This window comes from Camelus dromedarius, chromosome 1, assembly GCF_036321535.1.
Source record: "Camelus dromedarius isolate mCamDro1 chromosome 1, mCamDro1.pat, whole genome shotgun sequence".
Lineage (NCBI taxonomy): Eukaryota > Metazoa > Chordata > Mammalia > Artiodactyla > Camelidae > Camelus > Camelus dromedarius.
The window spans coordinates 120,242,943-120,261,069 of record NC_087436.1 but is presented as its reverse complement, the minus strand read 5'-3'; the positions used below and the strand labels follow the sequence as shown (position 1 = coordinate 120,261,069).

General features: G+C 58.7%; 1 protein-coding gene across 19 annotated transcripts in view; it reads left to right on the top strand.

Moving 5' to 3' along the window:
• The window catches only part of ABLIM2 (actin binding LIM protein family member 2), a 139,261-nt gene that overhangs the window by 97,567 nt on the left and 23,567 nt on the right, over positions 1-18,127 (top strand). For 6 of the 19 annotated variants that reach the window (XM_064488402.1, XM_064488359.1, XM_064488368.1 and 3 more), the window contains 5 exons: positions 4,517-4,618; positions 5,155-5,208; positions 10,000-10,119; positions 11,103-11,155; positions 11,648-11,789. In XM_064488402.1, the coding sequence (XP_064344472.1) occupies positions 4,517-4,618; positions 5,155-5,208; positions 10,000-10,119; positions 11,103-11,155; positions 11,648-11,789 (471 nt within the window). Of the gene's footprint in view, positions 1-4,516; positions 4,619-5,154; positions 5,209-9,999; positions 10,120-11,102; positions 11,156-11,647; positions 11,807-18,127 lie in introns of those variants that run through there. The other 13 variants (XM_064488406.1, XM_064488378.1, XM_064488373.1 and 10 more) reach the window with 6 other exon arrangements.

Sequence of the window (18,127 nt, the reverse complement as noted above, 5' to 3'; positions counted from 1 at the left end):
GGCAGAGGGAAGGGCAGCCCTCTCCCCTTGGCAGGAGCAGAGCGGCCCTTCCTTCCATTCTGTGGGGGAGGAGGGCAGGCAGTGCAGACAGGCCCCCACCCCACTACCCACCGCAACGTGGTTCAGAAACTGTCCTTGTCGTAGCCCGTCCAAGGGCGTCCCAAGTTCAGGAGGCATGGTGCTGCGGTCTGCTCCGGGTGGGCACAGGCCCCGCGGCGCGTCCTGGTTCCCTCCTGGCCGCTTTGGCCCCCAGTTCTCTTTGTTCAGAAATCAGACAAGGCCCCCCTCCCCTCTGGTGCAGGATGCAAGGGACCCCAACACCCGCAGTTCTGCTCCCGCCAATTTTCAGGGCTATCCATGACCTTGGGAGCCCCCAGCCTCTCCCCAGGACTCTCTCCAGGGGAGCCTGGGGCTCAGGGGGACGTCGCTGGGTGGCGGGGGTCACAGCTCATGGGCAGAGCCCAGGGGCAGGCCCTCACTCACCAGGCGTGTCCACCCATGGGCTGTGGGGCCACCCCAAGGGGGCCCATCCCCTTCTCCCTGGCGCCTCTCATCCAGACCCCCAGGTTCTGTGCATCCCAGTCTGTGGGCAGTCTGTGACCAGCTGTGCCGAGGGCCATTTGCATTCCTCTTAGCCTGTCACAGAGCCTGGCGTCTGGCCCCACTCTCCAGGAAAACCTTCCCTGGTATCTCCTCGCAGCATCTTCAGCTTCTTTGGCTCCTCAGGTGGAGATTTCCCTCTGAACAACACTGGGGTTGGAGGGCTCGCCAAGAAGAAGCAGGCACTCACCTGCCAGTGCTTGCTCTGACCTGGCCAGGTGCCCCTTCCTCCCCACCCAACCCCCATCCCAGACACACCTTCCCACCATGTCCCGGTGCCTGGGATCACCCTCCTGCCAAGACCTGTGTGCCGCTTAGGTGCCAGTGGCAGCCATTTGCACTTTAGTATGAATTTCAGTCCCCGACATGTCTCCTGGGACAGCATAAGGTTTAAGCCTAACCTCTCACCTGTTACAGAGCAGGCAGCAGGGTCAGGCAGGTGGGTGCCAAGGGGAGGCGATGCTACCAAAACCATTTTGCTAAGCAGCCGTGAGGAGAGACCACCGAGCCTCCTCCTCCTTTCAGGGCGTGAGAGGGAGGGCAGGCTTCACATGCGGAGCCTCAGTGCTGCTCCGCCCACTTGCTGCTCCTAAAGACACCCCTGGCCCTCGTTCCTGGGCCATCAGCCTGGCAGCCGTGGTCATCGGCTGAACCGGCATGTGGCAGGGAGCTGCACACGTGCAAACCCACTCAAGTCTTGGTGGTGTCCCGTGAGGCCCCTGCACGTGGCTGGGGGCTGGCCTGGCCTCTGGTCACCTGGAGAAGGTGCAGCAGGAGCCAACAGAGGGGACTTCCGAGGGCAAAGCTGAACCAACTGAGCCGCACAATGAACGACGTGCTGTTGGATCAGACACCACAGTATAAGTGTCCACAAGTCCACACTGATATAGAGAAACAATTGAATAAAGAAATAAATAGGGGAGAAGAGACAAACCTCCGGGGGAAGAATTCGTGATAATTTATGGGGACTCCGCCCTCCAGGAGGGGCACCTGCCTCACCCCTGTCAGGGGTGGGCTGTGCACAGTGACTTCCTCCCAAAGAGGACGGCGCCAGGGGACGAGAGGAGCTGGACGTGGAGAATCCTGGCCAACACAACCTTGGCCGGGGGTCAAGGTCAATGTCACAGTGGCAGGTCACAGCAGGTGCCCCCGACGTGATGGGACCTCCCCTCTATGCTCTTCCTCCCCAAACCCTCAACCCCTGTCCCATCCAGAGAAAACATCCAGCGAACCCTGACTGAGGACAGTCTACCAAACACCCCACCAGCACGTCTCCAAACTGCCGAGGTCGTGAAATCCAAGGAGAGTCTGAGAGACGGTCACAGCCCAGGGGAGGCAGAGGAGATGTGATGACCAGTGTCACCTGGTGTCCTGGACAAGGTCACAAAAGGGACGTGAGGGAAAAACAGGTGGAATACAAATAAAGTAAATCGTGTGGACAACACCAGCGTGGCGATGCGCCATCCACACATAAGGCGGTAACTGCAGGAATGGCGTGGGGTTCGCAGGGGCCCCCGTGCAGCCCCGAACTGCTCTACAGCAAAGTGTGGACTCAGACTAACAGAGTAGGTGGCGCTCACCAGCCAGGGTTTCCCGTGCTCTGACAGGCACCTCCCTAGGGGGGCTGGAGACCCCTCCCCACCGGAGGTCAGAGCGGCCTTGGTCCTGAACCACCTCCAGGACGAGCCTCAGCAGAAGGGCAAAGGGCCCTTCAAGCCTTTCCAAAGTCGCCGCCCCACCGGCCTTGCCTCTGGCTCCCCCATATCCATGTTAACGTCAGGGGCCCACTGAGGAAGCTGGCCCCAGAGCAGCGCCGGAGCCGGGCCTCCCCAGGACACGAGCCCCCAGCGCTCAGGCAGCAGTGGTGGCCTGTCCGCAGGGCTGTCGTGAACAAAGTACTCTGAGTGGCCCCATGTCGGGTCGATGTTACGGTGCATTTTGTGATGATTTAGTGACCCAGTGAGTGGCAGGCGGGGCGTGTGTCCAGAGAAGGGAATGGTCAGCAGTGGACTGTGTCCTCTGGGAAGGCTTTGCACCTGAGCCTTGACCCAGGAAGGAACAGTTGGAAAGGGGGTTCCAGGAGGGGAAGAGGGGAGGAGGGGAGGCAAACAGAGGCATCCTGGGCCAGGTCCAAGGTCCTAGATTTGGGTGACTGGTGTAGAAGCCCCTGGATGGCAGGGATGAGGTGGGTGTGACAGGCCATTCGGGCCACCATTCTGTGCCCCTGGGTGTCAGGCCCCCTGAGCACCTGATGGAAGCTGTGGTCCCCCCGAGATACCCACACGCACACACACAGACTCCTGCGTGTGATGTGGGACAGGCCACTGTGGGCAGGGCTGGGAGCCAGGAGTCCCGTGATGAGGTGGAGTCTGCAGGTGCCTGTGGAGAGACACGAGCTGTTTGAGGCTGTGCTGGAAGCTTGCCCGGCATGGTGATGGGTGTGTGGTCCTCAGCCACTCCAGAGTCCAGGCACATGGCTTGTTTAAAGCCCCTGCTTCCACCACATCCTGCCGCCCTTGTGGGTGGATGAGTCAGCCACTGTCGGCAGAACGGATCTGGGGTTCCTTTACGTGCACGTGGAGGTGGGTGAGTGTGCACTCCCCAGGGTCTAGGAGTTTGAACTGGCCTGGGGCTCCAGAAGGTTCTGTGCGGCACTAGGGAAAAGAGGGTTCACGCCACGAGGGAGGACAGCCACCTACCCGAGGTTCCATCCTCATGGGCAGGTGAATTTGGTGCCATGCCCAGGAAGACACTCGAAGCTGTAGTCAGTATCTGCTTTGTGGCCTCAGCACTGTCGGGGCCACTGGTTGTGGTCGGCTCGAGCTGAGCCTCCGCCACCCTGCATGCCCTGCTGGGCCCCAGCGCACCCCACCCAGGCGAGAGCACTCCCCCCACCCGCCTACCACCCCTTCCTCGTCAGCCCGCCTCCACGCTGGACCCGGCACTCTCCTGCTGTGGAAGGCCGTTGCATCACCATGTCACTTCAGGGTCCTGTGACTTTGAACAAGGGATATTTTCAAGTCAAGAGTGTCTCTTTCCCTTTGCCAAGCTGCCATGTGCTGCGGCGAGGGTTTCCTGGGGCGAAAGGGGAGGAAATGAGTGGTGCCTTATGAGTGTCTTGCTACAGCGAGCCGTGTGCCTCATCACGCCGTGCTCAGTGCCCATTGCATCCTGTGTCTCATTTCATTCCTTAAACAGGTGTGTGCAGGGCGGGGAGGGTCACCGGGTGACCATGATGTCCAAATTTGTGACTTGATAATCCAACCTTGTTCGCAAAACAGAAATCACAAACCCAGATGGGATTAAAAAGATCAGAGCCAGAATCAGACGACTCTTTCTGTTTAATTTGGCAAAAAAAAAAAAAATAGCTTTATTTGGGAACATGCTGGCTGATTAATAGCAACCATCCCTTATTCCCCTGGCTGATAAAATTTACTCAGTGGCTTTTAAGGACAGACTTTGATGAATTCTAGCATTTAAACCCTATTGTGAATGGCTCACGTGGATTCTCCAGGAAAGCGGCAGTATTTTATACAAGGATATTTAGGAAGGGGGGTGCGGAGTTTGGGTGAACTTGGGGTTTTCTGGATGCACATGTCAGCAGCCAGGCTGTGCGCCCCGAGGAGGGGCTCTGCCACGGCCAGGCCAGCCTTCGCATGAGGCGGGGCCCAGCTGGGGCCCTGCCGGGACACTCCTGCTGCTGCACCTGGGCCACTGCCGGGGGTCCCTCAAGGTTGGATCAACAAGTCTGGGGCCCCATCTGGAAGTGGGTGGGAGCCACACTCTGTCCCCTGGGCAGAGGGTTCGGTGGCCCTACCGGCAGGGGAGAGGGACGCACTAGCTTTCATGCTTGAAATGCTTTCCTCTGCTTCCCCTCGCCGCCTTCTGTCCGCTGTCCTTGCTCTTCCGTCTGGAGGCAGTGCAAGTGGCCGGAGCACCCCCAGCCTCTCCGTGCTCTCAGACAGCAAGCCTCCCCCCTCCACCTACCAGCAGGCTCCTCGCCACTTCCACGTCCCAGGTAGGCGCCCGGGACGCACGGCCGCTCTCCGGGCAGACCGTCTGTCCGCACTTGAGTTGTAGGGGGCGGGGGGAGGACCTGCCCGGCCTCAGCGGGAGTTGCATGATCCCCAAGCCTCTCCATCTCCCCCACCCCCAAATTCTGAGATTCTTTAAAGATCTGCAGATGGGTTGCACATCCCCACTTGGCATGTGTGTGTTTTTCTCCAAAAGCCCTACAAACACTGGGAGACTTTGCTGCCCTCCTGGGGACGGGCTGGAGAAGGGCCGACAGGACCCCAGATGTCCCTGGCCGCCCCCTCCAGCTGCCTCTTTCCCTCTGCCGCTTCGGATGGCAGGTGGCATCTGGGCTGCGAGGCCGATCCACGGTGTGGGGCCGGGGTGCCAGTGGCCGGCGGGGTGCTAGGTTCTTCCTGGTGATTCCAAACCTGGGTGACAGATCGCTGCTGACAAAAAGCGGTAGAATGGAAACCATCACGATGTGCTTTCTCATCCCGCTGCGCTCTCCTTATTTTCTCTTTCTTTCTTCTTTCCCAGACACTGGCGTCAAAGATAACATTTATAGGAAGCCCCCCATCTACAGGCAGCACGGTACAGCCGGACCTCCTCTGCCGCTGCGTTTGCCCCGCATGCGTGTTGACGCCGTTGCTTCTGCGTGCTCCCCTTTGTTGCGCTCTGATACACGGTGGGGAGGGCGCCCCAGAGGCCCCACAGTCTGAGTATTAGGCGCAGATTCCCGAAAGCCCCCTTCAGAAATGACAATGAAACGTCTGTCAAGGAAGGACACCTCTGTGCGTATAAACCCAGGGCTGACTTACAGGGGCCAGGCTGGGGATGGGACTTTGTAGCCGAGAGCTGGTCTTGGTGGCTTCGGTGGTGCTACTTTGAGGGAAGCAGCCAGGCAAACTTGGGCCAAGATGGTGAGGGATGGAGGTCCTTGGACCGCAGCCTGACCCAGCCCGGTCTTTGGAGAATAGAACGCACCAGCATCAGGCATTGACTGGAGAGCTTAAGCCCTGTGTTGTGGGCGTGTCTGACAGCAGAATGAAGGACCTGGCCTTCAGTCAAAGGGAGTTCTTGCATCAGCAAATCGGGACTGGAGATGTTTGGTGGTGCGGGTGTCTTTCAGTCCCTGGTTTCCCTCGAGGGGTGACCGTCCACCTCCGCTCCACCTGAGCCTGCCAGGCACAGGTGCGCAGGGAGCGGAAGGGTCAAGGTCTCCCCTCTGTTTCCTCATGGAGTTTCTGGTGATTTCACCATCCTGAGCCTCTGTCTCCTTGTCTGCAAAACAGGACCAGTTCCTCCACCCTGCCCTTTTCACAGGCTGGTTGTGAGGACCGAATGGGATAATGTACCTGGAAACATGTTCTAAACTGTGAAGTGCTGTACACATGATGGGGATTGTTATTGTTATTACGTGTCTAGAGAGTTGGGAAGAGGAATTCACATACTTAAATTCTTGTCCAGATGCAGTAAAAAAACAGCCACGCCCCCTGTTGCTGACCGGGTGGACGCTGTTGGTCGGAATCGTATAAAAGTATGTCTTCGGTGGGTTACTGACAAATCCGTGGTCCAGTTGTGCAAACAACAGGGTTTGTTTTTTGGTTTTTAAATTTCCTCTTTGATTGCAGTAGGCCCTGTGCTTTGTGTATTTCTTCCTCTTCCCGAGAAAGAAAACAGTGAATGGAAAGTCCTGGGTCTCCGGAAGGCGATGCCTTTTAGCACGGCTTCTCAGCCAGAGAAGCCGAGAGCACAGATCTTCCTGACGGCTCAGAGGCGGAGGGGCTCGTAGGGTCCAGGGCCCTCAGAGATGGTCCAGACCAGCCCCCCGTGTCCCAGGTGGGGAAGCTGAGTCCCGGGGAAGGCAGGAGCAAGCACACAGCGCTGCCTTTGGGCCGTGGCGCCCACACGCAGGCCTGTTCTGTCCTCGCCTGCAGGAGGGACTGCTGACTTGGCTTTCGTTAACCTCTGGCACGTCATGTCCCACACAGGGTAAGAGGGGCAGCCCCCAGGAGGGGGACAGGCAGGAAATCAGAGTATGAAATTGCCCAGTGGCGTCTGATGGAGCCAGATCTGAGACCAAGAGCTTCCGAGACTGAGTCCTTTAACGAGATCGTGCAGTGGAGATTCTGTTTACTCTTACCAGTGGTTTTCTTTATTATTTTTTTATAATCAGCATATAAACACCTCTCCTTTCCAAAGTCAGGTAGTTTCCTCTATGACTGAACGCTAAGCAATACCAAAACCATTTTAACGTTGTAGAATTTGGGCTTATTGGTTATTTTCCAAAATAAACCCTCTAGAGTGCCTTTCCTCTGCCAGGAGCTCAGCCACGTTGTGAAGGTGAAGCCGAGGACCACCTGTCCCCACTCGCGTGGACATGGCCGCGAACGGGGTGGGCGTGCGTGCCTGGCGGGCCGTCCTCTCAGCCAGCTCTCTTGACACGCTCAGGACATGGCGGATGTGTCGGGACGCATCTGATTTCCAGAGCATTTGAGATGTTTTGAGTTTATAAGATTTGCCCCCTTCAGCCGGCGCACAGCTGTCGAAAGTGTGTGGGGCAGGGCGGGGCATGCACGTGTGTGAGCATGTGTGTGAGCACGCACGTGTGTGTCTGCAGCCCCCTGGCAGCCCGCAGCCCCCAGTCCCAGCAAACCGCCCATCCAGTCATCCCTCAATGGGCCATCTGGTTGGTGGCCCATCCAGAAGCCACCATTTTCATCTCCAGACTCTGAGTGATAACGTTGAGTTCCTGGGCCGTTTAATTAATTTAAGAGACTATATTCAGTGAGTTTCAAAAATTACACTTTTTAATTAATGTATTTACTTTTCAATGTTTCATTTCCAACTCATCAAAAGTTTTTGTTTCTTTAAAAAGATTAGCAACACTCTTTTCAGTGCTTTCACCCCATTCCTGTTTTGGGGAAGCGAGCATCTAGTGTGAGGATGGCCAGGAGGGGGGAGGCCAGGTGGGGACAGCAGGTGGAGGACAAGGGTGACTAGCCGCCACGTAGCTGCATCGTGCGTGCGGTGTTTCATCTCCGCACAGCCCTGCGACTGGCGTTATCACAGACCAGGAAGCTAAGGCCAGGGCTGCGAAGTGACCTGTCGGTGGCCACATCCCACCCAGGTCTGCCTGACCGCTGACCCCTGCACCCTGCACCCACCGCTCTCATTTTACTGCATTTAAGGGACCAACAATATTTTCTTGAACTACCTTAGTTCTAACCCTACTTGGTTACAATTTAATGGCTTAAAAAAAGAGAATAAGATAGAGAAGAGAGGAAGCAAAAGGAATTGAGTGGGAAATAAGGAGGAAGGGGCGAGGAAGGGGAGGAAGGATCACATCCCGCCGGGAAAAGACGTGGCAAAACAGCAGAGGGCGGGCGCGGGTGCCTCCCACCACCTGCTGGACGTCCAGCCACGACCGGGGTGCTTTTGGTCTCTTTTGAACGGTCCTGAGTGGCTCGCGGTGTTGAACCCAGGACCCTTTGAGGCAGACAGGACTCCAGCCACAGCCATGCCCCTGCCAGCTCCGACGCCCTCGCGGACCCGGCTCCTCCTCTGGAGCAGGGATCCGGCTTTGAGGGGCTCCAGGGGAGGCCCTGGGATGCTCGACACAGGGCAGAACATTCCTCTCAACGGAGGGAGGCTGGCCCGGTTTTCAGACCATTTAAAATGAATTCAAGAGGAAAAAGTAATGCCGCCCCCAGATTTCCCAGGAAGCTGACTGTCCAGCTACGGGGACAGATGTCTTGTTTCACTTGTAAGCAAGCACGTGGGAGCCATCCGAAGGCCATGTGCGTGGGAGGAGTGGCCCAGGAGGCAGGGGTGGCGGCCGTCCCCTCCCACACCCACCTTTGCAGACAGAGGGGGGCTCCCTCCCTCCCTCCCGCCCTCCCACCTCCCGGGGCCGCCCACCCAAACCAGACAGCAGAGGCAGCCCGTGCAGCGTGTACTCTAAGCTCCGTTTTTGGTCCCTGTTGTAACATGGGGATTCATCTCGTCTTGTGTGTCTCTCTGGGATTCCTTGGGTGCGGGGTTGAGGCTCATTTTGGCTTTGGGATGGGAGGACAGGGAAGACAGGCTGACTCCATATCCAGAGAGAAAATCAGAGACCTTCCACTCTCATTGGGGTGCTTCCCCCAAAGACTCACTGAGGGCTGCAGGGAGCAGGACGTCAGCCTTTCCCCAAAGGGCGCTTGCGGCAGACTCACCCCAGGGCTCAGAAGGACCTGCTTGTGGGCCAGGGAAGACGCTCTCAGTCCGACTTCTCCGGGGGTCCTGGATTGACCTGTCTTTTCCTGGCTCCCTGAAACACATGCTCCAAATCAGCAAGGCAGCCTCTTGTTTCGTCCTAATATTTTAGACCTGTAAGCTGAGTTCCTCATCATGTTGCAGCCTCACATGTTAGCCCGGGCGAGCCTCACAGCGTGGAGTGGTTGGGAGTGGGTGGTGTTTGCCCATTTTACAGACCAGGAAACCGAGGCTCAGTGCCGTGAAGGAAGCAGCCCGCAAGTAACACCAAGTGCCAGATCCTTCTCTCTGCCTAGCCGAGCTCCTGCTTCTCAAGAGAGTCCCTGGTGTGTTTTGCAGGCTGGCAGACCTGGGCTCTGGAAAGCCCTTGTTTTAAGTCTGGTTACCTTGTGCCCACCTGGCAAAGCTGGTGACGTTTGCAGAGAACACTTGCTAAATCCTGGTGGGATATCCCCTCTGCCAGAGGTGCGGCCCCTTCTAAGCCCTGAGGTAGCTTTACAGCGGAGCTTGTGTGGCCCAACGCACTCCCCACGGCTGTGTGCAGTCCTCAGACGCGGCATGGCCACTGGGCCCTGTGGCCTGAGCTCCTGGGGTTTCACATCCCAAAACGCCCTTCGGTTAGAGGCTGCTGATTTGCTTTTGCACGTGCAAGTTACCCCAAGTGTGGCGGTCCCTTCGGGGGCCTCTGAGGTGTCCAGGGACGCGGCTCGCTCACCTTCACCAGCAGCCCGCGCTGGGGGCCCTCCCGGACGTGGCAGCGGCGACGCTCTCAGAACGCCAAGCAGCCACTGGCCTGGCTGTCCCTGGGGCCGTGACTCTCGCGGCTGCTGTGTAGCCAGACACTTGGCTCCGCTGCCTGGCGATGGCCGTTGTCCCGGCGACGGGAGAGCCCACGTCGACGGGCGTGCGTCCACCTCTGCGCTCCCTGCCCCTCTGCCTCTCCATCACTGTAACCCCTCTCGCGGCTGGCCATCAATTTGCCTCCGCCAGGGGAGACAGCAGGGGTTTTATTTTCATATTGAAAACCACTGTCTCTCCTGGGAGGAGGAGGAGCAGTAGCAGTCGGGAGGAAAGAAATGTCAGTGTGTCTAGAGCAGTCTTCAATTGTGGCCTTATCTTGTCAAGGTCCGGTAGCCCAATCCCCAATTTCCAAGCTCTCGGGCCTGATGTCAGTCTTGTCCTTGGTGGTGCACAAGGCAGGGGGCTCCAAAACGCTAGAAGGTCCCAGCCCTGCACAGGCGGCAGGTAAGGAGTCCACCCCAGCACGTCCTTACTGCGGCCTCGGTCCGTGGCAGGTGGCGAAGGACTGGGGCTTTCCTTTCCATTGCTCCATGCATGGGGCCGGTGAGTCAGCCCGGGTGCACGGGCTGGGTCTCTACATGCCGGACTGGATGCTGAGAACTGTCTGCATGCCCTCGTGTGATTAACTTTCTCCTGCTTGGTTGAGATAACGTCAGCCCAGCTGGGTGACTCCCCTCCCCCAAAACAGGCCAGTGGAGAACACAGACACCTCTTCACTCAGCTCCAGATAGGCTGCTGCACAGAGGATGGTGTTGCTTGGTTCCACTGAGCTCATCTCTGGTTGTGCATTGCACCCTCTTCACTGCTCTTCGTGGAATTCTTCCAGCGGCATGACTTGCTCCCCGTTTTGTGTTTTGTGGGAAGTGAGTTGGGGCAGACAGAGGAAGGACTTTGAAGTCAGATTGCCAGGGTTCAAATGTCCGCCCCTGCCACCCGCGGATCCTTGATCTTGAGAAAGGCACGTGGTCTCTCTGATCTGAGAAATGGGTTGTTGTGTGGGGATAAGCAGCAATGTCCATGCAGCGCCCAGATGAGACTGACCCAGCAGGGGCTGGACAACTGGGAACTTCTGTTACTTTAAACTTGACACGTGCAAAGTGGGTTCTGTAAAATGCCAGGTGGGCGCATCTAAGAACAGGACGCGATTTCCCCAGGTCGGGGCTTGGCTGGAATTGTAATTAGACATCACTTCACACACCTGCTCTGATCTAAGCCCATCCTGTGCAGGCACCCAGCCCTCCGCAGGCAGCATTCCTGCCAGAACCTTCTCCAGCTGGCCCTGTCCCTCAGCCCTTAAAAGGACGAGGGCTGGCCCCTGTTTTTTTGATGAGCTTCCATTTCTGAGCATGACTGTGCCGTGGGAACTGTGACACAGACACCCGGAATCAGTGGCGTGCTGTCTTGACCAATTAATTCTTCCCTTCCAGCTGCGAGGCGGTCAGATGGGGAGGATGGAGGTTTTGACCCAGATAACAGGAAGGTAATGCAGGAGCTGATGGGGTGGGAACGGCCTCGTTCAGAAGCCTCAGGCTCCCCCTCCTCGGTTCTGTTCCTTGAGGGTCCCATGAAGCCACATGGAACAGGGACCAAATTTAAGAAGAGGTCCCAGCAGCCTCCTTCCTACGCTTACGATTAGCACATCTGCTACGAAGTCCCTGTTATGTGCCGGGTTAACGTGGTCGTGGTTTTGTAAATGAGGAGACTTCTTGAAAGACAGGAAACCAGATCACAGTGCGGGAATTAGGATTCGGCCCACGGGCCGAGCCTGCCTGCCCTGGCTCAGGGACTAAGGCCCCCTTTGCTTGTCTTTAAGGAAGGAGGGTGGGTGTGAGGATAGCCCAAGGCTGGCTCTCTCCAAGTGAAACCATCTGGGCCCCTGACCACCCAGTGCCTCAGTTTCCTCATCTGTAAAATGGGGCAGTGCCCTTGCAGGGGACCTGGAAATTCACGTGACTTTTTTTCCTTCTCTCAGCAGAAGACCAGCTGGCTGATTCTCAAGGGAGACACAGACACTCGGACTAACTCTCCAGACCTGGACAGCCAGTCTCTGTCCCACAGTAGTGGGACTGATAGAGGCCCTCTCCAAATGACGCAAGGGGACAACTTTTACTCACGTGAGTGGTTCTTTTGAGCAAGGAGCTGTCAGTGTGGCACCAAAGGGCTTGGCAGAAAAGGGGCCCGCCACTTCAAACCAGTCCCTCCAGACCTAAGCCTGGTTCGTTAAAAATTCTGAGAGCAAACCGGAGGACAGAAGGGCAGACTGGTGGGGAGCAGACGCTTAGTCGTGTGCTGGCCCCCCTCGTATGGACATCCCTTAGACTGCGCCAGTGGGTCTCCCAGAGCTTTCCAGAATTGGCAAGAGGGTAGGAGACCAAATCAGGCTCCTGGGCTCTTTCGGGAAAAAGGCCTCCCGGCTGCCAGGCTGGACGCTGAGGGCCCATTTCCCTCCAGAGAGGACAGGAGCATGGTCCAGGCGGGCAAGTCCAGACTCGGAGTCGAGAACAGCACTGTCCCATCTCTTACGCTCATCTTGCACATGGGACGGGGAGCCGGGACCTTGTATCCTCGGGGGGTCATGAGTCTGAGCAGGCGTGCTCACCAGACATAGGGTGAGATTCCTGGTAACAGTCTTCACGTCCAGAGGCCGTCACTCGCCCAGCGAGAATGACAGCTAGCTGGGTCTAACGCACGGAATCGTTTGCGGCCGTGGCCTTGGGGCCCAGGCGGGCCGTGTGGGCAAAGGGGAGGCTTAGCTTGGAAGCCGAGGCCGGGAGCAGATGGGCATGGGAGAAACCAGAGGAAAGGCACTGGCTGTGCGATGAGACAGACCCGAGTTCAAACCCTAGCCCGCCATTGACTGGCCACCTGACCACGGGCAGGGCCTCGGTTCCACCTGTTTGCCTGGCAGGTGGTTAGAGACCCGAGGGAGGCACCACGTGTGCAGCCGGCTCTGTGCCTGCCCCGTAGTAGGTGCTCAGCAAACCCTCCGTCTTCCATCGCCATCACCATCCTCATGCTGTGAACTGTCTCACCAATGAGGGTGCAGGGGTTCTGGCGAGGAGCGGAGTGAGGAGGCTGGGAGATTACCACTCGTTAAAGAAGAAGTCTGAACAAAGAAAGGATGTGTTGTCTTTTGCATGAGCTTCGTAAGCAGATGCCCACGCGCCCCTGTGCCCTAGCCCGCCTGGGCTGCATCTCTCTAGGTGGGACCGCAGAGCCAGCTCCCAGGGCTGACGTCACCACGGGAAGGCCACGCCAGGGAGTCCCCCAGCGGGACTCGTCCAGGTGGCCCTGTAGTCCTCCTGGGGCAGGTCTGGAAGGGCCATGGCAGGCTGCCCGTCCCTCCAGCGGCAGGGCTGGTCACGGGAGAACCGATGGGCAGACCCCAACCCAGCAGGGGCAGCAGGTCCTCCCGCTCAGCTGTGCCTGGTCATGCAGGACTTGCATGTGGGCCCTGGCCACTGGCCTTGGCCATAGGCCCCACTGCTTTGTGCTCCATTTTAACTCACGGCAATTGTGTTTGCAAGGCGCAGCGCTCCTGCTGCACCAGCCCCCCTGGCACCCCCCACACCTGGAGGGCACCAAGGCATCAGCCCCGAGGGCCTGAGGGTGCTCAAGAAAGGACTCTGGGGGTCTGTGGTGGTCTGACGCTAGAGCTTCAGTCCTTCCCTTGCCGGTGCTGGGCGGGCCTGCATCTGCAAGGCTGATGGCCACCACCTCCCCTAGTCTGTCCTCGGAGGGCAGCTGCTGCCACCCCCTACTCCGGGGAGTCCCATGTACCTTCACAGCCGGCTCGTGGCTGTGGCCAAGGGAGGTGGGGGCACCACGTGGGGAGAAGCCTGGGCAGGAGATGGGCCGCCCCATGGGGACCTCCCTGTGCCACTGACCTGCTGTGTGACCGTTGCTTCCTCCTCCGCACCTGCGGGGCGAGGTGCCCTGCAGTCGTCCTAGGCATCCCCCAGGCTGTGGCCCTGCCAGGCCTGAGGCTGCACAGCTCTTTGCTTGGCCGGTCACACGCCTGCCAGGTCTGTATGTCAGCTCCATTCCTTGCCATTGCGTCCCCATCACAGGCTGCACGTGTGACCGCAGGTGGGAACCGGCTCTTCCCGTCCCCCGTGCGCCCGGGGCTGCAGGATTCCGGGTGCCCGTGCTGGGAGTCATGCTCTAACTGGGGCGGTTCCTCCGTGGTACAAACAGCCTGTGTGCTGTGTCCTCCTCCTTCACGGATGTGAGCTCAGGATGACATGATTATAGATCTGTCACCCCTTCCCTGCCATTGCTGTTCTGTCAGCTCCTCCAGGTGGGAAACCCCATCTAACCATCGCAATGATCCCTTTCTATCTGATGATATGGCCTGATTTCCTGATGTGCATGGAAGTAGCAGCGAGGACCCAAGCTACTGTCCGTGCATAGATCAGGCAAGCCTTGCTGTCTGCCAACTTCTTGAGGGTTATCCAGAAACAGGTTATCCACCTTCTTTTCTGGGGTTCCTTCGGATCTCACCAAGTAGCCCCCAATCCATCAACACCAGTTTCATTTGCCTACAACCGGTGTCAAACAGAGCATTTGCACGTAGCAAGGCACACCTGTGTCCCTGGGACATCCATCTGTAGCGCGCCCAGGAAGGTAGGATTGTGACACTCTACACAGTGGGTGCTCAGTAAATGTTTGTTGAATTGAGATGCGTTAAATTCAACGGGTATTTATTGAGCCCTCACTCTGTGCCAGACGCTGTGTGGGGCGCCAAGGGGGGTACCGAGAAGACAAGGGCAGTGCCTGCCCTGGAGAAGCACGCAGGGAGCTGGGAGAGGCAGAGACACCGCTGGGGGCAAGCCCGCACAGCCGGCTGCCGCCACCAGGGTCCTCTGTGGGCTCCCCAGGGCCAGGCCCACCCTCATCCCACTCATGACCCCATCAGCACATCTCACCTGGGACTAAATTCATCATTCAGTCATTCATCCGTCCTTTCACCAAACATGCATTGAGCACCTACTATGTGCTGGACACAGGGCTAGGCAGCAGAGAGGAGGTGGTGAATACGTCCCGGTCCCCAGGCCCCAGCAGGAAAGCAGACAATGGAGCAGCTATGACCAAGCGGTGTGACATGCCTCTCCACCACGGCAGTGGTTCTCAGCCAGCACTGCCAACCCCTCCAAAGGAGGTCTCACTGAAGTACATGTTTCATCATAGACTCTGTTGTCTGCCTGGGGCAGTAACGAACCTGATTTCTGCACAGGAAAGGGATGGTATTGATTTTCTGTTGGAAGAAGAGTCTTGAGCCTTATAGGGTGAGATTCACTGCCCCTAGAAGAACACAAGGTCACGTGGGCCCCCTCCCCTGGCCCAGACCCCGTAGACGGTCCTGCTACTGCTCTGGTCCCACCTCCCTAACCCTTCAAGTCTGTCCTCTCTCTTGAGGTCCCCAAGATCCCCCTCCAGGGAGTCAGAGGCAGCTCAGTGGAAGACACAGCCCCAGGCCGGCTGGAGACCCTTCCCCAAGGACGCGGTTGTCCCTAGAGAGGACCCTACACTTCTGCAGGGAATAAGGCCCTGCTGAAATCCCAGCACATGAGAGGATTCAGGGTGGGCCTGAAGATTGGGGTGGGGACAGCTGTGCGTTAGAAACGAAGGCAGCACAGACGGGTGGTCCAGTGTGGGCCACTGCCCCACCCTGCCTGTGGCTTTGCCACTGTGTGTCACCTGCCGTGTGTCCGTCCCCGTGGAGGCCCATGCTTGATGGGACGAGCTTGTCTTCGTGGGCCGCCCACCCTGCCCAGGCCCGAGATCGCTTCCTGGGTGCCTCACAGGGCACATCGGCGTGATGGTTGGGAGACGGCGCCTCCGTTCCACTTTTCTTCCCCTGCTCGCGGGAAGAAAGTGGGCTGGGGTCTTGGATGGAAATGGCTTTCCCCATCCCCCGTGAGTCCTCTGGAGCTCCCAGGCGAGAAAAAATCATTCTCACATGTCTTCGTCCATGGTTGAAAGAAAGAGGGACCTGATTTGCTATCCGCCAATCCCATGAGAATTTTGGGAGGGGGACACATGCTCAGGTGGGCATTGTGACCTGAGGACCCCAGGGGTAGGGTCGCACTGACAGGACGTCAGTCCACACCCTCATTTTAGGACAGGCAGAGAGGGCCAGAGACAGGGTGGGGTCCTCGGCTCCCGGGTGGGCCTGAGGTCCTGGGGGTAGGTGTCCTGAGAGCCAGGCCCTCCCCCAGGCGTGTGCCTGGGCCGCGGTACTGTCTCAAAAGAGTCTAACGCCCAAAGTGTGGGCGGTGGGGGGGGGGGGCGCAGTGTGGGAGCCCCAGGGGAGCCGCCAGGGATGGGGAACGCCAGGGTGGGGGTAGTCAGGGGAGTCGGGAGGGGAGGCCTGCGGGAACCGGAGGGCTTGGCTCGGGCCACCCGGCGTCCAGCAGATGGTAGGAGGTCACCTGGTGCAGAGACTCCTGGGGAGGGAACGGTCGGTGGGTCTGTCTGTGAAGACCTGGCCTCCAGCTGGACAGACAGAGTGCCCTCTGCCCCTTGCTTGTGTTTGGTGCCAGCAGGAGCGGTGGGGGCTCCAGACATCAGGGAGGGGCCTTGGCCCAGGAGAAGTCGCTGTTGGCCCCTCAGTGGTAGAGACACCCCCGGGTGCAAGAGGGGCGCCCTGGGGTAGAGCTGCGGCCCTTCCCTGGGGGCTTACTGGGACTCTGCTTCTAGCAAAGTCCCTGCGGCCCCTGTACTGGGCAGGTTTGCCCCCCAGCCCAGGGACTGGACAGGGTACGGCCTCTGATCTGTGGCAGAGGCACAGGCTGTGAGCGAGACCCTCTGGTGTCCATGGGAAGGAGCCCGTGGCTCAGGTCGCACCTCTCAGGGCCTCCTCTGTCCCCCTCCAGCCCTGCATTGGGTCTTGAGGCTCCCCTCACCCATCTCAAAGCTCTGTCTCCCCTCCCCCGACCCCGGCAGGGAGCATCTCACCTATAACCCTTTACATCCTTTCTCCCGTCGACCATTAGCCACTGGGGAGCAGGGTCCAGTGGGGCGCCCCCATACCTCCCCTGTGCATGCAGCAGCCTCCCAGAGAGTGCCCGCGGGGCGCTGGGTGCCCCGGTCTTCCCTGAGCAGAGCCTTCCTTCGTGGGACCCAGCGCGGTGGCGGGGTGGGGGAGACCAGGGTGACTGTGGCAAACATGAGGCAGTGACAGTGCACATGAGACCACGTGGAGGGTCAGCAGAGAGGGCTAGACCCAGGTGCTGGCCCGCCCGGGGTGGGATCCTAGCCTCTCACTTGCTGTGTGACCTTGGTACAAGAGCAAGCTTCTCTGAGTTTGGAATCAACTTCTCTGAAAACAGGGATGAACCGTCCTCCTGGCAGGAAGCATCTGGGCTTTGGGGCTCAAATGTAGGCCTGGCGTCCTGTGGCTTGAGACCTGGGTCGGGGGGGCGGGGGGGGGCGCTCACAGCAGAGCAAGTCAAGTCCACAAGCCTAGCCCTGGGGAGCCTTCAGTGGGCCCCTCTCACTTGCTTCTGAAGCGTGAAGCTCGGACAGCCCAGGGGGCCTCCTGTTCGTGGCTCCTTGGGGCTGAAGGAACCCCTCCTTCCTCAGACTGGAATGCTGAGGCCCAGAGAAGGAGCCCAGACTTACACAGGGCCAGGCAGCTGCAAAGCTACGTGTCCACGCACCAGGGAGCTGAAAGCCGGTCACGGCGCTGGTGAAACTGCCACGGAGCTGCCCGGGGAGGGCGCCCTGGATGTCCGCAGAGCCTCCTGGGTGCGTGATGAGCCTTGTGTCTCAGGCTGCACCTGGAACAGTCATCCACTCATCTGCGAGGGGCCTCTGCTCGCACATCCGGTGGTTACTCTAACCTCTGACAAGCCAGCCCAGAAAAGGGACAGACCCAAGGAGACCATGCTCAGGGTCCCAGGAGTGGTTCCAGCAGAATGCTGAGGGCAAATTTGCCACAGTGGGCTTCCTGGAGCAGGTGACAGGGGTGAGGCTGAGCTTGGACACGGGGCGTGGGCAGGTGTCCAGAGCTAACAGGGCCTGATAATCCTCAGGTCAAGAGTACCCAGCTGCCACCCGTCCCAGGACCAGCACATCCACCTTCCCCCTCTATGCTGTCTCTCCCTCTGATACACACACGTGGCACACACTCTTAAGGCCAGCCAATGCCACCTGCCAGGCAGGTCTCCAGAAGACCCCACACCTGCAAAGCCTCAGCAGGGCGGACGGAGCTGCTGGAGCACAAGGGCTTACGAGGTCCCAAAGCTGGAGTCCCGGGCACTTGGCTTTTCCTCTTCATGAGTAACTGTTTGACCTGATACTTAATTTCACTAGGTCTCAGCTTCCTCACCTGGAGAATGGGCTCATGTGTAATGCCTTGGCTTGTGAGGGTCAAGTAAAATCTCTGGATATGTGAAGGGACTTTCTAAACAGGACCTCTCAACCCCGGCTGCACATGGGATGGCCA